The sequence below is a fragment of the Megascapheus bottae genome, chromosome 6 (assembly GCF_031878675.1).
Source record: "Megascapheus bottae isolate mThoBot1 chromosome 6, mThoBot2.hap1, whole genome shotgun sequence".
In the NCBI taxonomy this organism is placed as follows: domain Eukaryota; kingdom Metazoa; phylum Chordata; class Mammalia; order Rodentia; family Geomyidae; genus Megascapheus; species Megascapheus bottae.
Window position 1 is genome coordinate 39,734,784 of NC_143514.1, and position 24,413 is coordinate 39,759,196.

The 24,413-nt window shown below is 38.5% G+C and overlaps 1 protein-coding gene and 1 long non-coding RNA gene across 14 annotated transcripts in view; one reads left to right on the top strand and one right to left on the bottom strand.

The window, feature by feature from the left end:
- Positions 1-24,413, bottom strand: part of Sgip1 (SH3GL interacting endocytic adaptor 1) — a 170,048-nt gene that overhangs the window by 16,123 nt on the left and 129,512 nt on the right. For 5 of the 13 annotated variants that reach the window (XM_090334668.1, XM_090334657.1, XM_090334664.1 and 2 more), the window contains 4 exons: positions 19,152-19,279; positions 18,184-18,310; positions 13,403-13,468; positions 12,391-12,450 (listed from right to left, as the gene is read on the bottom strand). In XM_090334668.1, the coding sequence (XP_090190794.1) occupies positions 12,391-12,450; positions 13,403-13,468; positions 18,184-18,310; positions 19,152-19,279 (381 nt within the window). The remainder of the gene's footprint in view (positions 1-12,390; positions 12,451-13,402; positions 13,469-18,183; positions 18,311-19,151; positions 19,280-24,413) is intronic. The other 8 variants (XM_090334666.1, XM_090334669.1, XM_090334662.1 and 5 more) reach the window with 2 other exon arrangements.
- On the top strand, positions 89-12,858 carry LOC150061688 (uncharacterized). The gene is made up of 3 exons (XR_016535936.1): positions 89-198; positions 6,794-6,886; positions 12,652-12,858. It is a non-coding gene; the product is annotated as an uncharacterized LOC150061688 (long non-coding RNA).

Below are 24,413 nucleotides of genomic sequence, written 5' to 3' on the forward strand. Positions count from 1 at the left end.
TGCATCATAGCAGAGTCAAGTTTCCATGGGATTAGAACTTGGAATTTGGTGAGGGGGTAGAAAAACCTTCAGTTGAATAATTATTCAACTTTAAAAGGATGCTTTAAAAGGATTTGCTGAGCAAAGCTCTGGAAAGCTCTTGCTGTGGCTTCAATAAGTCAGAAAGGGTTTCCTTGAGAAGATAATATTGGAGTCAAGGTTAGTGAAATAACAAGATCTCCAGAAGGTGAAGAAGAATAAGACCTAATATGTATATTAGGGCTGAGCAGAAACCATAGGAGTATGCTGTGTGTGTGTGTAAATGAGGTCACCTTGAATGATGAGACGCGGAAGCATGGAGACTTGAATGGTTAGCAAGTAGGTCATGATGAGTTGTGTGTAAATATCTGGGAAATATATAGAAATATCTATATATGCATATAGTATTAGTGATTTATAGCTGCTGAAATTATAAGCCGTTTTGATAATCCCATTCAAATACATGGATACTTTTCAGAACAAACATGTTCATATAATACTTGTACAATTTAAAGTGGCATTATACCTTTCTTGAAGTCTTTTGAGGGCCCTGAAACTGAGAATGAAAGCTTTCCTATTGAAGATGAGAGGCCTCTGGTATGTTTGAAATGGGGGTGGTGTTGGTGGGTTCACAATGAGTTTGAATTTCTATCAGATTTGTTATGATATAGATGAAGGGCCTTCTTAAAAAAGATATGATTATTGAGAAATGTAGACTTTAAGAGAGAAGAAGAATGTCATGGGTATGCTATTTTTTAAGCCTGCAAAGCAGTAAATTATCTTTCATGGAATTCTTGTAAATTCTTGTAAATAAAATTCATTTACTTGCTAAGTAAATGAATGATTAGCTGAATCACAATATTCCATAAGATGCATCCATGGCTTCATGCTAATTGAAAGGGAATTTTTTTAATGAATCACCTTGGACGCCTGTCTTTAGATTGGTTCTTTAATGTCTTTGGTAAAGCTAGAAAAAATGCTCAAAAGTGGCCAGTTCGGTCCTCGATTATCTGGCTCTATGAACAGTAGTTGTAGCAGCAAACACAAAGTTCTGCATTCTAAGAAGTATTCAAGGGGCTTTGTTTATATCAACTCTTCATCCTGATAGTCCTTCTACAAGGCAATCATCATTAGTCTACAAATGAGGAAATAGGTTTCGGGTCTTCTAGCTGCTTTGCTACATAGTTCATTAGGAAGGAAACACTGGGAACTGAGCTGGGATGCAGACTGAGCACTGTGTGATCAGAAGTAACAGTGGGAGCCATATTGTTGGAGGAGCACAGGAGTCAGAACTGGACTCTGACCATCCGTGGCATGGCCAAGAGGGCGAGTGGCTGTCCTCAGCTGGGAGACTTCTGACAATGTCTAGGGATTCTGCAGGATACTGGGCACATAGGCTCACAGTGCATAGTGGGGATTTTCTGAGAGGCAATTTTTGGTAATTGTCACCATGAAGAAGGGCTCAAGTCATGTGTACAGCCCAAGGCCAAAGCAAATTGAAATGCTTCACAACAGTATGCTATTTTAAAAGACAGGGTCCTTATGGGCCGGGAGTTTGGCCTAGTAGTAGAGTGCTTGCCTAGCATGCACAAAGACCTGGGTTCAATTCCTCGGCACCACATACATAGAAAAAAAACTAGAAGTGGTATTGTGGCTTAAGGGTAAAGCTCTAGTCTTGAGAAAAGTCCAAGGACAGTGCTCAGGCCCTGAGTTCAAGCCCCACAACTGGCAAAAAAAAAAAAGACAGGGTCCTTTGTGGCATTGTTTCCTGAGCAGACCACTGAAATGGAAATGTGGTCAAGAAGTTGTGAAAATGACAGAAAAGGGTTTAGAATGGAAAGAGAAAGATAGAGGGATAAGAAGCTCTGTTTGAGAAGCAATGTACCCACTACCTGACAAATGTAACTGTAACCCCTCTAAACATTACCCTGACAATAAAATACAAAAAAAAAAAAAATAAACTGCAAGCAAGACAGGTATAGAAAATAAAGGAGTCAAGGAAGTATACTTTACAAATGGGTACACGTTTGTATCCTTTGGAAAGGAAAGCTCATGTCACACTATTGCCAGAGGACGTATCTGTGTGTCCTGTGCCCACACTGTGGTGTGTTACAGGTGTTGGCACCTGCAATTCGCATGACACTGTCACCATGTAGATGCTACTTTTCACTTTTTCCTTAAAGAGGAGGAACTCTGGAGTGCTAAAGTACTAGCCCACATTCAGACAGCAGGGACCTTACTTGGAATTGCTAAGCTTTGCTGTCCTAGTGAAGAGTCAAGGACATTAGACACTGTGGACTTCAGTCTTGGCGGTGGGCCGGTCATAGTGCTCTTTTTTTTTTTTTTTTTTTTTTTTTTTGTGGGTCATGGGAATTGAACTCAGCTGGGGCGCTGTCTTTGTGCTCTTCAGCTACCCTTGAGCCAAGCCCCACTTTCCTTTTCTAGAGGTTAATTGGAGATAAGAGTCGCATGCCCTTCTGTGCCTGGGCTGGCTGTGAACCTTGATTGTCAGCCTCCGGGGTAGCTAGGATTATAACCGTGAGCCACAAGCCCGGCTCTAATAGTACTCTTAATCTTACCCAAGCTTAGGGAAGAACTGTGTTACTAATAATGGGTTTGATGGGACTACAAATTTTATTTCTGCGCATTTGGGACTGGAAACATCCATCCTAAAAGAGCAAGCTGAAGGATGGGTAACAGGAGGGGTGGTATTGTGTAAAAGACCATCATATCGGGGCCGGGAGTTTGGCCTAGTGGTAGAGTGCTTGCCTAGCATGCACAAAGACCCAGGTTTGATTCCTCGGTACCACATACATAGAAAAAAGGCGGAAGTGCTGGGGATGTCCAAGTGGTAGAGTTCTAGCCTTGAGAAAGTCCAAGGACAGTGCTCAGGCTCTAAGCTGAAGCCCAGGACTGGCACCAAAAAAAAAAAAAAAAAAAAGACGATCATATCTTATAGTCTCTTGACCCATATTACCCACTCTAGCAGGCCTGCTGCAGGTAGAAGACAAATGCCCCTTCTGCTCAAGAATGAGAGATACAAAACTAGACAGGATATTCCAAACATAAAAAAGAGATGATTTGATTGATGAAGATAGCAGAAATTATAAATTCTATTTTATTCTGGGCTAAGAATATTCTGAATAGTGTAGAGGATAGAATTAAATTTGAAGGTTGGTTTTCTTTCTGGTTATATAACCATGGAAGAAAAATCTAACCTCTATCCTCTTTGGGTTCCAGTTTATCATATTATAAAATGGAGATGATACCCTTCTTTAGATATTGTGAAGATCTAAATGGAGCTTGTTACGTGAATATAGCAAGTTCCAGGGAAGTTACTCAAAAATTAATGTATTTTAAATGGGTGCTAAAATGTTATTGTATAAAGTTATTGTAGAAAGGCTTGATTGAGATTCTAAAATGTCCTAAAGTCATGAGATTTTTTTATTGACAAATTTAAGGCTGCAGTCCAATTAATGAGTTCTGAAAATAAACAAAAAATGACTAGTACTGGTATTTCCAGGAAGAGCAGAATCACGTTTGTGATACAATTGTCTCTCCACACCACTACAGGTTCAGATCTGACTTTGATTTATAATAAAGAAAGTCCTACTTCAACGTCACTTGAAAGTTTTATGAATACTCTTAAGGGTTTTTTGACTTCTTAATTATCTTTTCATGTGGTTATGAGGTAAGCACCCAGGTTTTCTATTCTTCTGTCATGAATAGTTTTCTTTTTGTCTGTTAAATCCAGTGGACACTGGGAGTGATGGAAACAGATTGATATTGCCTTGGTTGACTTCATGGAATTCTATATTATTCTAAGAATGGTGATTTAATTTTGCATCAATACGCTCTTCATTTGCATAGGAGAGAAACTCTTTTATGATTAGACATCTATAGGAAGATTTACTGGCTCTGCTTCCATGTAATGGATGAAGATCTAGGCTAGCGTCAACTTGGATATTGGAATAAAGACTGATGATATGAACATATCATAAACAGAGATTTGATTTGAAGTATGTATATACATATACATACAGTATATAGATAGGTATGGATGATACAAGTTAAGTCAACTGTAACCAACATTTCAAGACAGGAAGAAAATGTTCATGGGAGTTTGGATAGTCTAATGCTACTATCTAATTTAATAAACGAAACTACTGTGATGAGAGCTAAACTAAGTATATACTTCGTAGACTCCACAGATAATGCTAAATGCATACTTAATTTAACAAGTATGCATTACTTAGTGAATCATTACATTTTTATGTTGTGTGATAGATTTTAATTAATTTATATACAATTTTGTGCTCTTTCAGGAACTTTCTTTTCTATTTTCTATTTTTTTGCTTTCTTAAAAATTATTTTGCCCAGCCTAAGCATACAAGAATTAGGGACCAGTAAGGTAAGGAAGTGTGTGAGAAATCTCTATGGTCCAACTTGATCACCACTGACAGACTCATTTCAAGACTCTTTATTCTCGCCTGGAAGTCCATGACAAAGTAGAGACATCCACCTCTTTCTCTATAGCTCCAAAGCTATGATGTTCAGAGCTCAATCCATGGACTTCTGTGCTCAAATCCCGCTGTGCCCAAGTACTGATTTTAGCCTTCATGGAGTCCTCACCTTTTTAAGAAAAGCATGTTATCATAATTTATGGAAAAACAGCTACAATAAAACAAGTGGGGCTCAAAGCCAAGAAACTTCCCTTGTGTCCAAAAGTGAGTAGCATCAGTTGATCTGGTGAGTGTCAGTGAAAAGGAAAAAGGGAAAACTTTAAAAGATGAAGGATGCTATTACTGAGTATCTACTTTGAGCTAGATGGTGCATCTTATGCTTCCCAACAGTACATTGGGTAGTTATCCCTGAAACTGTATACCAAGATATTACCATATTGATAGAGACTGAGTCTAAGAGAAGATAGTCTCTGCATGCAAAATATGGCAGACTCAGAATTCAATTCTAGGTCTACTTGATCTTGTGCTTTCCTCTGTAACCACATTCTCTAAAGGATGGTGACATGTTATCCTAATGGCAAACTGGGACCATAGATAGAAGTTACCATGTGGTCCCATGGTCTCCTGGATGAATTGTTACTTGAACTGATAACTCCTGTCACTACATTTTGATTTATGGTTAGACTCTTAATTTCTCAATAATGTCATTAATAAAAGAAAATAGTGGAGGTTTTACCATAATGTAAAAAGAGACTAAATTTATTTGAACACAGATGAACTGTCATATGCCTAGCCATGCATCTAAAGGCAGGGGAAGTACAACCTTCTTTGGGAATTTAAACTACAGAATTTTGAAAGATGAGACAAGAAGGTAATAACTTAAGGATTATAGAAGAATATTGAAGTTCTAAAACTTGCTTTTCCAAAACTTCTAGTTGAATTTCAGTTTATTGTAAAATATATTCTTGAAAATCAATTCAGATAAAATTCTGCATCTCACCACTATACTAGGATTTGAAATTTAGAGTCTTACATTTGCTTGGCTTGCTTGCTTAGACAAAGAACCAAAAGAGAGCATGAGTCCTTGAATTCAAGCTCCAGTACTAATACAGGAAAAAAATTGTCTATATGAATGTCTAACTAATAGATTTAAAAGTGATGTTTATTTTTTAATCTATACTTTCCTTTATTTGAATTTTAAATTAATGTGCTCAGTGAATACAATGAGCAAAATAAAGCTAGCTATGAACCATTTTCAAAGATTGCAATGGGAATAAAGATTCTATATGTTAAAAGGATCTACAACTTTTATAGATTTTGTAATATAAACCATATACACACTTATACAGAATCATAGTCACACAGAAAACCCTAGAACTAAAGTTTGGCCAAATGGTGACAGTGGATTACAGATGGCTTCATTTTCTTTCTTGCTTGCTTGAATTCAGGGCATAGGCACTGTCCCTGAGCTTCTTTGTACTCAAGGCTAGTGCTCTACCACTTGAGCCACTTCTACCTTTTTCTGAATAGTTTATTGAAGATAAGAGTCTCACAGACTTTCCTGACCAGGCTAAGTTCAAATTGTGATCCTCAGATCTCAGCCTCCTGAGTAGCTAGGATTATAGGCATGAGCCACTGGTGACTGTCTTGTTTCATTTTCTTTAAATTTTGATTCTCCAAATTTTCTGTACCATACATATATTACTTTGATATTCTGGCAAAATAAGTATTCCCAAAACAACATTACTGTAAATTATTGGGAGATATTCAAGTAACATGGTGTTTTCTATAATTAGGCTACACTTACTTCTTGAGTTCTCCTTACAGTTCAAAAATATTGAGGATAATAATTTTGAGCGCGCTAAACGTAAGTCTCCTGGGGAGGTAAATATCAATGAATGGAGAAGTGAGAAAAATTCTGCCTGCTTCAGCTAGACTGCTTGTAATCCTGCTGAGTGGCCAAAATCGTAGGTACAAGCTGTGAGTAGAGTTCAAAAAGGGTAAAACTCTAACTCGAGAAATAACCAACATGCAGTGAATACTCTTGTCCCTTCACCAAATGAACACTGCTCGGCTCTCTTGCCACTCTTGTCCGGAGTAACATTCACTGCTTTCTCACAGACCTACTTCAAAGTCAGAGCAAGGGCAAGCCAGGTGTGAAGGATGGCCCTGAATAGACTAGTAAGAAGCATGTAACCCTTCTATTCATCACAATTAAAAAAGAAAATAAATAGTAAGAAGCATAACAATGTGCATAACGATTTGCAATCACACAGATGCTTATCTAACTGTGCTGTCACTTGTGTCCTCAGGACATACCACAGCAAGTCCAGTGAAAGAGAGGAGAAGTCCATGAAACCTTTTTCCACGGGACTTTGCTGTTCTGGTAGAAGTGATTATCATAGGTAAAGTACAAAGCAGTTTGAGGTGCCAATTTATCCTAAGGACAAGGACTTATGACAGTGTCTTAGCTCCATGACTTCAAATCAATCTTTGATTCAATGAATGCAACAGTTCATGTAATATTCTTGGTGCAGACATATTAGACATTGAGTACTCATTATCAGTTATTACTTAAGGAAACTATTACATTTATATAATACTTTACAATTTGCAAAGGCCTTTCATAAGTAACTATCTGACCTATCCAATCTAGATATATGAACAGGCTTAGAAAAGAGAGATTCCCTTAAGACCTGACAACTCTTTGAGTCATCAGATTCATTCATTCATTCATCCATTAATTCCGATGACTTTCCTTTCCCAGGCTAATGAGAGGTTCAGAAAAAGAGAATGCTTTTCTTTTACTTTTTCTTTTTAGCTCCTTTTGTGGTGCTGGATATTGAGGCCAGTGCCACATCCACATCATCCATGTGCTGTACCACTAAGCTACATCCTCAGCCAATAAAAAGTTGGAGTAATCAGCATAAATCGGAAGGATGCTACTCTTAAAAGACTTATGACCAAACAAAGACTATAGAGGTGATGAGGCAGCCATCACCCCATGAAGGCTCACACCTATCAAAAGGCAGGCAATTCCACCTGCAATCTTTCCTTGTCCATTCTTCTCCAGATAAATGACTTGCCAAATCTATGGAAATGGCATGATTTGCAAACACTTTAATAAAACAGATGCTAACAGACTTTCTTGTGTGTCTCCCTGCAGCATTAACATGGAGCCCCAAGGGGGTACATCAGAAAGCATATCACTACTTTTAACAACTTAGCTTTAATGGTAGCTTTGTGGGTTGCAAGGGATAGATAGCAGGGAGGCAGGTAGCATTGGGCTTCTCAATCATTCTCTTGTACAAGCAGCAAAGATTATTTATTGCCCATGGTGCTAAAGGAGATGTCTTTATGTAACTCAGCAGATAGATGTTAGATGTTCTATGTAGAAGCCTAAAATGCTACAAGGCAGACTTCTCTGATCAGGCAAAAACTACATAGACAGCCATGTGAAAAGCTAGGGATGTGTGAAACTGATAAAAGCTAGTATTTACTGAGTGCATTGCAGGCAAAGACTCAGAGCTTGACTTTAATTTTGAATATAATCCTATAAAATAGATGCATAGTCCTTCCAATTTCTAAAATTGGAAAAGAAGGTTTAGAGTGGTCAGATAATTTCTCTAAAGTCACACATTGCATTGAGGGAATATGTTGAATCCAGAAGGATAACTTCAGCTAGAGCACACACACACACACACACACACACACACACACACACACACACACACACATGTACACATATAACATAATACATATACAACATATATAATATCCTTTTCCTTCTGTGTCTATATAGGTATGCATATATGTACTACGTATGGAGAGCAAGCTGATATAAATTAACAAGGACACTTTCATTTCTAATATCTTCTGAAAATATCTTCATGGTAACATATACACATTACATACAATTTATACTAGAATTATAAAGAAATATGAATAATAATGTCCATTGTGTGGACTGTAGGAGCTATGGCTATGAGTGGTTAGCTCAAATGGTGGGCTGTGGTAAGGGCTCCTTAGTGTTCTATTGCCTTGACATTAACTGCCAAATATACTAAGTTAAACAAATTCATATTCTCACTAATCAAGTACCACTTGTGGTGATAGGCTTGGCATAGAAGTGACCAGTGCTCTTCAGAATTCTGACAAAAGTTCTGTACATTCTTGCTCTCTCCAGTTGTCCAGCCACACATTTTGGCCTTGAAAGGAAGCTCTGGCCAGAACCAGAGGGCTCTGTGCTGACTTTCTATTCCACCTCCAGCATAATGCTTCTATACTGAAGGTGAAAGAGATAGGGACAAAGGCCTCAGAGAGAAGGAAACCATGAAAATTAGCAAGTATAAGCAAAAAAAGTCCTCAGACCTTTCAAAGGCAGACAATAAGTTTACTATAAAGAGGCAAAGTGAATATTGAAATCCTTGGCAGACCTTTCTGGTAGAGCACAGTGTAGGTTGATCCCACTTCCATTGTTTCTACAGGTTTAGGCTATTTAAAAAACTCTCCATAACCTTCAATTATTTCACTAGAAAAGAGCATATATTTCATATTCATAATATGGTCAGTGTATAAAACTCAGTTTTAGACTATATCAAAAATTCCCCAGGACCTCACTTATTTTAACAAAAAGATTATACATTTCATATGTGTAATACTGACAATGTATATCTAGGACTGTTCTGAGTTTTTATGTATCAGCTCTCCTTAGGATTTTTAATGGAATCAAGGACACATTGTTTTTCCTACCTGGTTTAATTTAACACTTTAATTTAATTTAACATTTGAAAAATGAGTGCTCAGTAACTTTATTGCATTGTTGACTGAAAAAAGACCTCCAGTGGGGTAAGGGCCTACCTGAAGAATATTGTGAATATTTAGCAAAATGGTTGCTCAGAGACCTGATCAGACCTTCCAATATTCCTTTCTTTGGTGACTCTCAAGCAAGTGAATGAGCATCATGCTTGTGACGTGAATACTTTAATCTGCTCACCTCTTACACTAGGTCAAGGAAGTGAATAGGCAAACTCAGCAGAGAGGCTGAATATAGAAAAGAGTAATGCAAGAGATGCCATTCCCCCGGAGAATGAAGGAGCGAGAACAACAGGTGCATGGAAAGAGGAGACTGGGAGAAGAACCTACAATAACTGATGACCACAGTGGTATTAGACATAAGGACACTCAATGACTTACATGGCGCATGGCTTTGTTGGCTTTCTCACCACCACATAAAAGATGCTTTTGTAGTTAATATGGACCCAAGCAAACAAACACATATGCAGACTCTATAGCTTATGCATGGATTCCTAGCCTGGGAGGCTGAGACAGGTCAGACTATGCAGAAAACAAAAGTTGTTGAGATGCTTTCTCAACAAAGAACTCAATGTGGTGGCAGGCCTGTTATCTTAGATACTAGCAAGTCTAATGCCAATTGGATCCATGCCTAGGGGAAACCTTATCTATCTCAAAAACAAGCAAAGTCAGGGCAGGTTGTGGCTAAATGGTAAGAGTGCCTGACTAGCAAGTGTAAGAACCTGAGTTCAGACCTTAGTAGGAGAAAAAGATTAACCTAGTCCTCAAAAAATTGAACAACCCCCCCAAAACTAGCTAAGAGAGGGGTAGCATATTTTTGTAAATAGATTGATGTGAAAATGGTCTTGAATTGTTCAAATGACTAACAGCCACATCAATTTGTCTTGGAAATACCTTCCTGAAGAAACTTCTATGTTCTGAGATAAATTTAAAAGGCCATTACCATTTGTAATTAACTTATAAAAGGCCTAACTTAAATAAAGATTTGAGAGAATCTCTTTACAAAAGACTTGCAAAATCTTTGAAACTCTTGTGAGTTAGAACCACTGCGAAAGCTCTTCTCTCTTGTTTGTTCAATTAAATCTGGAGGTATGAAACACCTTATGCTAAATGCAAGTAGACTAATAAAGCCAGTGTTCATTACTTTATTGGCAACTAAAATGACCAAAGCCCTGAAGCAAGCTAAGATTTTGAATAGAATAAAAACACAGACATGGTAGCCCATGTTTGTAATCCTAGGTACAAAGGATGCTGAGACCTGAGGCTTGCAGTTCAAAGCCAGCCTGGGTAAAATAGTCCATGAAACTGTTTCCAATTAAGTGGCAATAAATCTAGAATAGAATTATGGCTTGGATGATAGAATGACAGCTTGAGTCAGAAAGCTGAGGAAGTCCATGAGGCTCTGAGTTCAAGTCTCAGTAAACCCCTCCCTCAACTTCTCACTATTTAGAAGTCAGTAAATAATAATTTAAAGCCTGTAATAATTTAAAGCCCATTTAGAGTCAAAGGAATCTTTCTTCCTGTCTACAGTCTTTGAAGAAAGCATTGAAAAGAATGATAACTAATAATAACAAATGTGGGTAAAAATCAGAGTATCTCAGAAGAAATGCTATTCAACACATGTTGAACCATCATTTCATGGAGTACAAAAAGGTTAGCCAGGCATCAGTGGCTCACACCTGTAATCCTAGCTTCTCAGAAGCCTGAGATTTTAGGACTGTGGATCAAAAGCCAATCTGGGTAGAAAAGTTCCTGAGACCGATCTCTCCAATTAACTACCAGAAAACTAAAAGTGGCCTTGTGGCTCAAAGTGGTAGAGCACTAGCCTTGAACACAAAAGCTTAGGGATAGGACCCAGGTTCTAGATTGAAGCCTCACAACCAATAAAGAATGATAAGCTGCATCTTTTCTTGTGACTGAACCATAGAAAGAGTCCTTATGTGTGCAAGTGTGTGTTGTCCTTCAGGCTTATCAACTGATTATGCCTCAGCTTCTTCTCTTGAGATATGCTGTTCAGCGAAAAGATACCTTGGCATTTTACTTCCCTCTGACCCAGTGAATATTTCAGAGATTACAGTTTGGGGACTTTCTACATTGGTTATTAGCAAGTTATTGATTTAAGACAAAGTCCTAGAAGCTTTGACATCATGTAGAAAATATACATCCTCCAGTGATGGTTGCCTGGCATTCTGGTCTCTACCCAAGCTAGGAAACTTGAAATCTGACCATTTTTCTTGTAGCTATCTATTATATTCTGGGCTACATTTTTCTGTGTCTAGGGTTGTTGTGTAAACAAAATTTACTCTGAGAAGAAAACAGCCACAAACATAGTATAGCAGCCAAATACACATATCCCAGTTAGCAAAATTTCTATTGTCGTGAATCAGACAAGTTCAATGCTGAGATTCACTTCTAGAGGAGAGAACTTTCTGGTCCCTTTTTGACCATAGGATCAATTTAACAAGATATCCTAGAATGTAATAACTTACATGACAAATCTTTATGTGTATATTTTCCAAAATCTGTAAGCCCAGCAATAATTGTCCATTTTACTGAAGTTATTCAGTTTGTAATTTCAAAACATGTAGATCAAAATTACTAAAATACTACCTTCTTGCCGACTTTTCCAATGTGCTATGCAGCATATACACAAGTATAGTTCACAATAATGGATGTTGTATCTGGAACGCTAATTTTCCCAAACAAGGTTAAACACTAATATCAACCAAAAATGTTCTTACATTTGTTGCATTGCATTTGCAGAAAGAGTTAGGAAAGAGCCCTGGTTGACAGAGTTAAGTTCTTTGGCTAGAAAAAATATGTTTTTGTTCTTTAGTTATTGTCTTTTCAATTGGCCACAATGAATCAAGTAACTAATATTAACTGCAAATTAGCTTTAATTTGTTTAATATGACACAGAAACCAAATCCAGGTAATGTTTCCTTAGCATTAATATTTTTCTCAGTAGCCATAGCATTTTTATATAGAACATAAGACCAAAACTTTGGGAGAGAACTGGGTGTTTGAGATGCTGATGGTTACAAAAAGGACAGGGGAGTATATATTAGAATCTGGTATGCTATGTACTACTTACCTTCAAAAGTCAAATAAAACTTTCCTCTGTCAAACCAAACGAGGGAAGGCTGTTCATTCTCTGTATGGCCAGGAGTTGAAGCGGGATGGGAAAGGTTAAGGAGAGGGAGAGAGAAGGACACAATATGAGTTATAGAGGCGGTCATTAATTCCATTGTAGGGGAGGGGAGGAGGCAAGTGCATGATATTAGCGTGCAGGGAAAAGGGAAGGCGCAATCTAGATTTATTCTTATTTTTTCTTTCTTTTTCTTTTTTCTTTTAGTGGAGGAAACAAAAAGCAAAAGCGAAGCTATGGAGTCTAAAAGGATGGGCACACTGGTAGCTCAGTGCTTGGTGCTTGTGTGCATGGAGCGGATATCTTCCTGGCCATGCAGGGGTATCAGCCAAATGAGACTAATTTGGGTGAATTGTCATTCATCAATGGCTGTATCCATTTTTATCTTCCATGTCACCCCCTTCCATGTTTCCAAAAAACAGAATAAACTCAGTTATGGTTTGTATGCTTTGTATGACACCAACATTGTGTATCAACTTAGAGTTCATGGAAACTGTCATAACACTTCTGTCCCCTTCTGCTGGAATCACCGTAGGCTTCCAGACACAGAACACCCTCATCTCCGAACCAAAGAGAACACATGCTTACCCATGATGCTCTAGTATATTTTCAATTAAAAAGCAGTTTCCAAACATGTCATTCTGAGCAGTTCAATGATTTCCTCCAGTGAAAATTCACAAAGCAATGGCATCTCACCTGTTTTGAACCTTTTCGCTGAGAAACTGTCATGCAGCCTGCTGCTTTTTAATATGCCCACTCAGAAAAACAACCCCCAAACCCATTTCAGTGGATGGGTTTCCACGATGAACAGTGAATGTACAGCGTGCATCTGATAGGTGCTGCACACTCATGAGGCCAGGAGCATGTCCATGAAGTTTCTAGCATTCAGATGGAGAATGGCTTGGATTAAAAAAAAAATCTAGATAGAGGGCTAGAGATCACTGAGCTAGCACCATACCTGCAGGCATGTCACAGCGCCTTTCAAACGAGGGCAGTTTGTCATAAAAAACATCATCTTCTGACACTACGAACCAAAGAAATATAAACGAATGGAAAACAAAAAGAGCACAAATACAAATCCCAAATGAAACCAAGCAGCATACTTTACTGGTTGAAACACGACAATGGTTTTTATGGCAAAAGGAAATCCAACTTGTAGATGTTGGGTAATGATAAGGAGAGAGAAAGTAGTGAGCTTATGGAATGATGATTCTACAGGAAGAAAATTAAAATGTTTGTTAAAAAAACCCCTCAAGGTGTCTCATCTGTGAGTTTGACAGTCATCAGCTCCAGAGAAGGGGGCACAACTCACCTTCTCCAGGAGTTGTGAAAGGCACTGTAATTAATAACTGACATTCAAGTGTGTTTTACTCCAACACAATTCTCAAGTGGCCTGACGCGTCCATCAACAAGAAGCTCCTGACAGAGTCCTGACAGTTCAGCAGGCTATTCCAGCAAGCACACTCCCACCCCAGCATAAAAGAAGCTACCATTGAATAGGACCATAGAAAAACACGAGTATAGAATTTCATGCCTGCACCAACTACCCCATTTTAGCTTCATCAGTATCCACATGAAATTCGCAAATTTGCCTTTCATCTGCCTTTGATGATTATGGACTGTTTCTTTCCAACAGTGTCATTATGGTTCTACCACTGGCCATGGCATCCAGCTGTGGCAAAATGTCTTTGTAAATTGATTACATTATCAAGAATGCTCTAGACCGCTGTTGCTTCATGTCTTTACACAGTCTCTTTTCTCATCAACTAATGAACACAGGTAATTGTGTTGTTTACAGATTTTTAATCTGTGTTTAAATAATATGATGGGTCTTGCGAGTATTATTACAAACAGCAGAAAGTTGAATATAGTATGCACAGAGACCTGTATTGTGAAACTCTATGAGATTATAGAGAAGTAAAGATATGAATGAGGGTGGAAAAATAGTCCATCAAAAATGTTTTTGCAATATATTCTATTGACTTGTCCCCTAGAGTTTGGGAATAAGACAGGGAAAGATTTTTTTTCTTTTTTTCCCCTCCCCAAGAATTTTTTTTTTTGTGATCAATTCTTAATGTTCTAGGATATTACCTGACAATTAGTTTCAATTACATTTTATATATCCTAAATGGCTAGAACACAATAATGTAATTCCTACACTACTTATACTATTATTGGAGAGAGATCCTTCCAAATAACAGCCTTCTTTGTTGTTATATAGCATAACTGGAAATAATGCAATATGCATATTTAGGAAGCATTCATAGTTCAGAATTGCTGCACATTTTGGAGGAAATAGTTTGTGTTTTTGATCTTATTGTCATATTACCAAATGCAAATCACATTTGATCAAAGTTCTGAACCAAAGGAAATCACAATTCTTTCAATGACACAAATAGATGCTTTCTTGTTATTTATTATAGAATCTTGTAATGATAACGATGCAATTTAAATTACATCATTATCAGTAAGGAACATAAATAACAAATTAATAGGGAAGAAAAAGTTTCCTTCTCATAATCTTTTGGCAATGGGTTCTAAGAAAGATCTTTTTTATGCAAGTTATCTTAAAAATAACCAAAACCCATTAAAATAAGAATAAACACTAATATTGAAAATTAGAGATAAATCTCCGGTATTGTTCTCTCCTGTTTTCTAAGTAGAAGTCTGTTCAATATAATAGAATAAAATAAAATATTTTCCTATCTTTATAATATTAATAGAATTTCCCCACCAAGATGAGCAAAGTGGCTCACGCCTGTAATGCTAGCTACACAGGAGGCTGAGATCTGAGGACTGAGGCTCAAAGCCAGCCTGGAAACAAAAGGACCTGAGACTCTTATCTCCAATTAACCTCTAGAAAATGGGAAGTGGGGCTTGGCTCAAGAGTAGGGTGGTAGCCTTGAGATGAAAAGCTTGGGGACAGGGAAAAGGCCAAGTTCAAGCCCAACGACACCCTCCCCCACCCCTGCCCCGCCCTGTCACACAAATTTCCCTCCCAAATCTGGTGAGGGTTTTCTAGTACAAAAGATATTTTTCTACATTTCATTGATTCTAAGTTGTCCAAAATTGGAATAAATAATATATTTCATAAGATAACAAAGAATTGCATCTTACTTTATTTGGCAGCTTTTTTTTCTGTCTTTTAGCCACATACAAAATATTGGCATATTTTTAAACTGAGAATGTTTAAAGTTCAGTGAAGAGCTATTTGTTATTTGAGAGTGACAATACACAGAAACTTTTCTCATGGGGTCATCAGATTACTTTAAAATCATTGTTCTTACACAAAAAATTGTGCCCAAAGTCATTGATTTTATTAAATTGCTTATTGTATAAAGAATTTATATAGCCTTGCTATGCAAAGTTTAGTTTTTAGGGCTGGGAACATGGCCTAGTGGTAGAGTTGCTTTCCTAACATGCACAAAGCCCTGTGTTTGATTCCTCAGTACCACATATACAGAAAAAGCCAGAAGTGGTGCTGTGACTCAAGTGATAGAGCATTAGCCTTAAGAAAGCCCAGGGTCAATGCCCAGGCCCTGAATTCAAGCCCAAGGACTGGCAAAAAAGTCTATTTCTTAAATCACTTTAAATTGAGCTCATTGGAAATATCAAAACTGTGGTGGTTGTGGGAAGGGTATGGGGATCTATTGACTTCAGGAAATTTGCAGCTGAAATTTCCAACCTTTCCCAAGCCATGGGACAACACAAAGTGAACATTCCAAGTCAGTTATGATCAGGCCCTTTGGTGTGGACCAACCAGAACACACCCAACAGAGAAAGAGGGAATGGCAGCACACAGGAATGGCTTCTGCTCAGTCATTCAGCAGCCTATTTACTTCACAGAGAAATGGCTGTCAGGCCACTAGGAGTGAGAGGAACCAAAGAACAGGGGATGGGGGAGGGATGAGAAATGAAAGCCAGATGGAGAGATGAAAACATAAAAATAGCAAACCAAACAGACTAAGTCAGTATCTCCTCAGCAGTGAAACAAGGAGACCAGCCTCTTACATCACTGTGTACTTTAAACACCTCTATGGCTCATCTTGAAGGGGCATGGAGTAGAATATAGAAACACCATGTCCAATGTATGGACACAGTTCAATGTTTGTGTGTGTACCATTGTTTCTTTGATCAACGTGAGGTTAAAGAACATGCTAGATGGCCCATCTGAGATCACGTGGGGGTGATGAGGGTGGAGGGAATAAATGAGTGAGAAAACTCAAGGGCTAGAGCCCTCAAGAAGACTGAAGAGATAGAGTTTAAAAAAAAAATGATCTGGGCGTGGTGGCCTATGCCTGTAATCCTAGCTACTCAGGAGTCTAAGAGAGGAGGATCACAGTTCAAAGCCAGCCCAGGCACTAAAAGACTGTGAGACTCTTATCTCCAGTTAACCATTAGAAAACCAGAAATGACGCTGTGGCTGAAAGGCTAGGGCGGTAGCCTTGAGTCAAAGAGTTCATGGACAACACCAAGGCCCAGAGTTCAAGTCCCATGATTGGCTATTAAAAAAACAGTTTGAAAAATGGTGAGAAATGATCTGATCTGCATTGACAGTCAGGAAGTTCCAAATTGTCCAGTCTTATACAAACAAAGAACAGCTGTCCTATATAAATAATATTAAATATTTGTCTGTTCATAAACCACGTGAAATTAGTGTAGGTGTCTATTAGTTCCATCACATTTTGAAGGGGTTCCCTGGGATGCTCTGATTACAGGAAAGAGTGTGTGATTCAGGTGAACTTCTTTTGGGTCCACCTTCACTTATTTCCCTGAGAAGATAGGGAGTTCTTTCCCAGAAGAACGTCAGACTTTGATCAAGCTACTTCAACCACGGACAACCCGGCTGTGTGCTTTTCCACAGGAGCAGCAGGAATTTATTTAGCTTTGGTTAGTGATTCTCCTCAGCAAAGCATGATGGAGAAGCTGGTTTAAATTAGGGAAGAACTAGAGGGCAATTCGGACAATAAAAGAAGACCAAGGGGAAGGGAAGTCCTGTTTGGAAAAATAGGCTGGGAAAGACCTATGTCAGAGACAGCATGCAGTATAAAAGAGGAAGGTAGCAGGAGCAGACAGCAGGAGGGAAAAGAGGGAAACCAGCCTTGGTATCCACTCCAGGCAAAAATCAAACATTTAAATTAGGATGATCATCCAGTTGAGCAGCCACTTTCCTCACAGAGGGAGGAAAGAGGCACAAAGACACGGACTGAAAATGTCACCAAGTGGCGTATATTTTCTGGGAAAATAAATAGGGTATCACTGAAATGTACAGAAAAAAAAAGATTTACTCAAGTCTCTCAATGTCAATGTTGATACCATTTGTGAGCTTCAGGACAACCAAAAATAGGGAGGAAATAAGGAAAGCTTCAAGACAATTTCAAAATTTCATGACATGGCACGCAGTTGCAATTTCAACAATTCCTCTTAAAGGAGACTATTTTTAATTTTCAGAAAAATTTAAATTTAATGATTTCAATTTCCTTGGTGATTTCTTCTTTTCTTTGGTGAGTACTTCTGTAGAGAATAGCATAAGAAAACCCCTGCAAAACATGGGTATGCAGATTCTTTTTTATTTGTGCAATGGAGGACTTGCCTCCTTTAATGAAAAGGTACTTCTCAAGTAAGAGTCAGGTGACAGAGCAAACATGCAACCAAACCCTTTCCACCAAAAACACAGGGCCTTGGGGGAGATCCAATCATAAACCACAAACAGACGAAAAGAGAGGAGAGAATCTTTACCAACTGTGGGAGTGGTGGCTGCACTCAGGGAATTGGTTGACGATATTGAAGAAGTGCTTTCAGCCCGGGCTAAGGGGGCTATCGGAGGAGGGCTGGAAGAATGTATGGGTGGGCTAAAGGGTCTGGACTGTAGGGAGAAGAGAAGAGATGAAAAGTTAGACATGCAGGCGGTGACATTTGGGTTCCATGTATGACGTTTTCCTCCCCACAGATTGTAACTGAGGTCCTTAGTGATGTATCAATGACACTATTACACACTGCACTGGATTCTATCAACACAGGAGCTTGTGGAACAGAGCTGGAGGAACCCAGCTAAGCTCAGGAATCTGGGAGTCTATCTCACATGCACTCTAGGACTAAAGAGACAGCACAGAGTATTTATCTAAAGATACTTAAACATAACACATTGCATTAGGATAACTGACCCAGGTAGGCACTGCAGACTTCATCAGTTTACACATGTTCATGTGCCAGGGAAATCAGCACATTAATTTCATGGCTGTCAGTAAAATCTACCTCTGCCCCAAGTTTCTTAGTTGGTCACATAATATGTTTTCCTCAGCCCTAGAACAAAATACATAACAATGCACTGGGCCTCTATGCTCCTCTTTCTATTCTCATAGTATTTGTAATCTCTTAGAGGTTTCTACACCTCAGACATATGTTGTGAAAAGAAACATGAAAGGCTCTCAAAAGGCTTCAGTACAATGGAATATCCTCACTTCATTTGCATCCAACTCCTGTACCAGAGCTGAGGCCCAAGCATTTGCTGCCTGCCATTCTAGACTTGGTCTTGAGAAAGCCAGAAGAGATCTGAGGAAAAGCAGCCATCCTGCAGTCACCTGTTAATGGTGGCTCATGCACATGCCCTAGTGCTCTAATGTGAAGTCACAGTGTTCTGTGTACTTGGGGACTCTCCTTCTTACCACCCATTTCTGAGCAAGCCAGGGAAGAGTAGGGGAACATACCACATCTCCGACTCCCGGCTTTCCTGGCGGTAGTTTTGGCCGGGATGGAGGACGAGGAGGAGGTGGGGGTGGAGTGGTACTGCTGCAGGGAACCAAGGGAGTGGCTGGTCGAGCAGGAGATGATGTACCTAGAAAACAAACTGGTATTAAAAACAACCGGAGACTCACAGGGCCTGCGTGCAGTCATTGCAGTAGAGGGCCAGGCCCGCCTATGCTTTTGGCAGTTGTTAAACTAAACATAGCAGCACACATTTTTTCTTTTAATAAAGAAAAAAATCCTCTGGATTATGGTTGATGGCAGAAGCTGAAGCGTATCACCTTTTGTTGTCATGTGACATCCAGGGAAAGGTAAATCCTTTTATTACTCTATCTTTGGCAGAAGGTAGTAAAATGTTTAGGATTATTGGATGGGCGGTAGGTAGTTTTTGCTTTGAATTCCATACACAGTAAACTTATGATAATTTCTCTTGCATTTTGTCTATATGTAGAGTTTATTTCTGAGATGAAAATGAGGTTTAGTTTTTAGAACCTGAAGGAGGATGAGTGATTTTTCCATATTAACATTTGTTAATTTTCAGTTTTTATTTATTTGCAAGCATGAGGAGGTGAATTGTGGACTAACACATTCTAGGTGATTGAGCCACACTTCTAGGCTTTTGGCTTGTTTTTGAGATAGGATCTCAATAACTTTTCCTGGGCTTGGTTGAACTAATGTGTTCTTGCTTTCAGCTCCTTTGTTAGCTGATTGTAAGAGAGTAGCACTATGCACTATACCTGGCTAGATCCTTCCTTCCTTCCTTCCTTCCTTCCTTTCTTCCTTTCTTCCTTCCTTCTTTTTTATTTTTGGTGGTGGTACTGAGATTTTAACACAGGGTCTTATAATTTCAAGTCAGGACTCCAGATAGATTTTCTTTTTAAAATATGGATGAGAATTATACTTTCAATTTATATTAAAGTATGAATAGTAACATTATCAGTGTCTCAAATAATGGATGGAATTTGCAAAGAAGGAAATCTAAGAAAATAGTACATTGATGTTGCATGAGTATTTTATGTGTTGAATCTTAAAAGAAATACACAGAACTTAGAAGATTTAATTTCTAAATGAGTCTGTTTAGGAATCTGTCAATGTACAGTTTGCCTCTGATAGATATCATATATATGTGTGTATGCATACATATATATATATATATACACGCACACACACACATCCATACGCGCTTGCGCACACGTGTGTGTGTGTGTGTGTGTGTGTGTGTGTGTGTGTGTGTGCTAAAATTGGTGGTGGTACTGGGATTTAAGCTCAGGACTTTCTGCTTACTGAACTTGAACAACAGCATTTAAACCACATCTCCAGCCCTGCTTTATTTTAGAAGCACAATTGGTGGTCTGGGCTGGTCTTAAACCAAGGTCCTCCAGATCTCAGCCTCCTGTGTAACTGGGATTGTAGGTATGAGACTCAGGTGCCTGACTGCCTGTGAGAATTTTTGTGGGAAAATTTGAAAGAGCCTCTTGGATTTACTTTTTTTTGGCTGTCCATGACAAGCATATGGAACACAGATGGCACACAGAGGCTGGCATGCACACCAGCTAGCATACCAGCAGGGTGTCTGCAGTCTAGGACATATCTACATCAGCCATACATCCGGGATGCATGGGAAAGCTACTAAAAACCTTAGGGAAATTAGGAGTTTTGTCATTTTTGTTAGAAACAACAGGTTTTCAATGCTTCCGAAAGAATTATAAGAAATTCTGCCCTAGGAAAAACTTGAGCCTCTTTTCTTCATATCCTCTCACCCCACCTGCTGCTTCCCAGTCGATGGACCACTTGAGTCCTAGATTAGCATTTTAAGGCTGTAGATTTTTCTCATTCTCAAAGAGCTTTGCAGTTGACCAGAAAAACCCAGCTGAGATCTGTTCTTATGTTAGGAGAATCCTCAGGGCAAAACTTTTTTCTCTTGTTTAAATCCTGGGAATCCTCTGCCCTGATATAGTAGAGTGTCATTCTCATTACCAGCATTTCCTCTCATGGCATCTACATGTTTTGCTGCACTGTTACATTTAATTTTGGGGGGCTATCTTCTACACCAGGCATTTTACATACATGACCTGACCCCATGATAAGTTTGGAAACTGATGTTTTTAGTTTATCAATGGATTCTAACAGAGCAATATAAATACTGAGATTACAGTATGCATTCCTCTACCTTATGAAGTAGTTGTCACAATCAAAACTGAAAACACTCATGGATGTGTGTGCTAAACTGAAAGATGCTACAGGAATAGAGGCCACAGATGAGGGTGATAGTAAAGATGTGGCTCGATAAAGAAATGCCTGAAAGGTAAAGAAGAAAACCAAATTGCTAATTCCAAAGTAGGTTGCCTTTTCTTTGCTTATAGATACCCTCTACCTACTTTTCACAGAAATGATGGAGTCAATTTGTTGTACAGTTAGGAAGATGCTAAGGGGACTAAGCAGGAAGCAAAAGGGCATTTTTTTTTCAAACTCTGCTTGACAGAACCTGGAGGCTCAGCAGCAGATAGACTTAGCCTAGTGGCCTTTTACAATGAAACCAAGGATTGATAGGCTGTTGTGAGGCTGTTCAGTTGCTGCCTGTCTCTGATTTCCCACCAAAAGCAGGATTTATTTCTAACAACAGTGTAGAGAAATCAGTTGGACAATCCCAGTGCTTCAGGTTTAATGACACATGCTTTGCATTTTGTGTTAATCAAATTGGCAACCATAGATACATTCTTGATCCACTAATTGTTCTCAATCTGACGTTTTAACATAATTGATCTGGTAACTCTTAAAAACTCATAAAAGCTTCAATTTTTCTTATTTTCCTTTGTGTCCATTTGGTGGCAATAGGGGAGGAGTAGGGGTGGCAGTTCTGAGGCAAAGGCATAGATACAAGCCATGCCTCTGCTTGTCGTTAGCTTTGTGACACAAGGAGAAAATCTTCAGAAGATGATGATAGTAAAGACTGTCTCTTGGCACAGATACAATTGAAAGGTAGACTTCTATAAGTTAAATTCTTTGAGCTTCAGTTTTCTTCTCCAAAAAATGAAGTCAATATGCCAATGATACATTTGGGAAATTCAAGTGAATTAACATATATTCACCGTGAGATTTGTAAGCAACCTTTGCAAACCTTTTATAATAATGTTTCATGGAACAAAATTACACTATTTTTTAAAAATATTATATATGGCATTGGCTACATATTATGTTTCTGTTGTTGTTTTTACTTTTTGCTGGTCATGGGGCTCAAACTCAGGGCCCGGGCATTATCCTTGAACTTTTTTGCTCAAGGCTAATATTCTACCTCTTGAGCCACAGTTCTACTTCCAGCTTTGTGGTGGTGACTTGGATATGAGTCTCATGGACTTTCCTACCCAGGCTGGCTTCAAATTGCCATCTTCTCATCTCAGCGTTCTGAGTAGCTAGAATTACAATTGAGCCACCAATGCTCAACTATATTTTTGGCTTTTTATTTTGGACAAAAATACTTCAAAAATCTCTAAAACAGAGATCTTGAAAAGAGCTGTGATGATTAGAATGTTCCAGGAAAGGACTGCCCATTGTGATTAGTAGCTAAGTATGGCCATCAAGAACTTGATGGCACTTAAAATTAATTTTAGCTTACAACAATTAAAGTTAAAATAGCTTTTAGGCATAATGATGCCAGAACTGGACATCACTGCTATAAGGTTTAAATTTAGGAAATATATTTGGTTAATTCAACTCCAGGTAGCTCAAGTTCATTTTGCATGCGTGCACGCACGCACGCTTATGTGTGTGTGTGTGTGTGTGTGTGTGTGTGTTTGTGTGTGCGTTGTGAAAGTGAGATAAAGAGAGGTAGAGGGAGAGGTGGGGAGGGAGATCATGAAAATATTTTTAAATGTTGTATTAACTTTCCAAGCTGGAAAATGCTGCTTTGAAATTCTAGTAACTAACTTTTTCTCTTCAGCCTCCAATCCTGCTGCAGGCCAGTAAAACTCTTTGTCCTTTGAATTCTTGGGCATTAAATTCACATGAGAGAAATGACAGCCTTTGCCAAGAATCAGAGTCTACATTTCGATAGAGGATTGGGCCAGCCAGACTAGGAATTAACATTATTTTGCCCTAAGCAACTTAATGTTTTGGAGCAAAATTTTAATTTCCCTCTATTTTCAGCATCAGGTAACTCTTCTGATTCACAAAGCTGTGTCTACTCCTGATCAGTCACAGTCACCTATGCCAGAAACATAATTTACCGTAAAGTACAGCTACCAAATTAAATAAGTAAATGTAGGAAAAGTTAGTCGCATCAGGCTAAGTTTCCTATAAAATAGTATTTATCCAGTGCTTTGTTAAATGGCAACTCATTTGCACAAGAAATTTTAAAAAAAGCAGTACGTAACGGGAAACATTGTTTATCCTTAAAACATGAGACTGAATCCTGTTGTTATGTTCTTAAATTTATGTTCCTGACAGTTTGCAAATAAATCGAGACTTTATTATGGAGATGTCGATGCAGAGTTTTATTTATTCATGTTCTTCACTGGCCAAACTCATTCATACATTTGAGAAATCTGATCATTCAATGCCAGCAAAGTACAATGTCCTATAGCTCAATTATTAAAAACCAATAGTGTTCACTGGCAGTATTTTAAACGAATTTCAAATAAATGTCACGAAGCTAAACATGGAAATAAAAATCAAAGTCTGAAAGATTCCAGAAAGAATGCCAGAGGAACTCTCTTCTTCATTAGATGGAAGGGCAATTGAATCAAGCCTATATCTCTTAGAAACTGGTGAAAGATGGATGGAGGAAATATTAGTTGCCCCATCCTGACAGAAGATGTTGACTTTGAATATAGCACAAGGGATCACCACTGTAGACAGAAGGGTACGCTTTGAAATGTCTTTTCAGGATACCAAGTGTCTGACCCAGGAAAGAGCCATACCTCTCTTTTAAGTGACACCACTTTTGGGTTTACTTTCCAGTGGCTTGCCATGGAAACTTTTTATTGTCTCTATAGGGAAGAACAGAGTTGTATCCCTCCCTGTAAAAGGAAACCCAAAGTACAGCAGTATCATATGCATAAATATGGGTATTTTATCCATCAAGAATTAGAGAAACATGGGGTTGGAAGTCTGGCCTAGTGATGGAGTGCTTGCCTAACATGCATGAAGCCCTGGGTTTGATTCCTCCATATCACATACACAGAAAAGAAGCAAGAACTAGTGCTTTGGCTCAAGTGGTAGAGCACTAG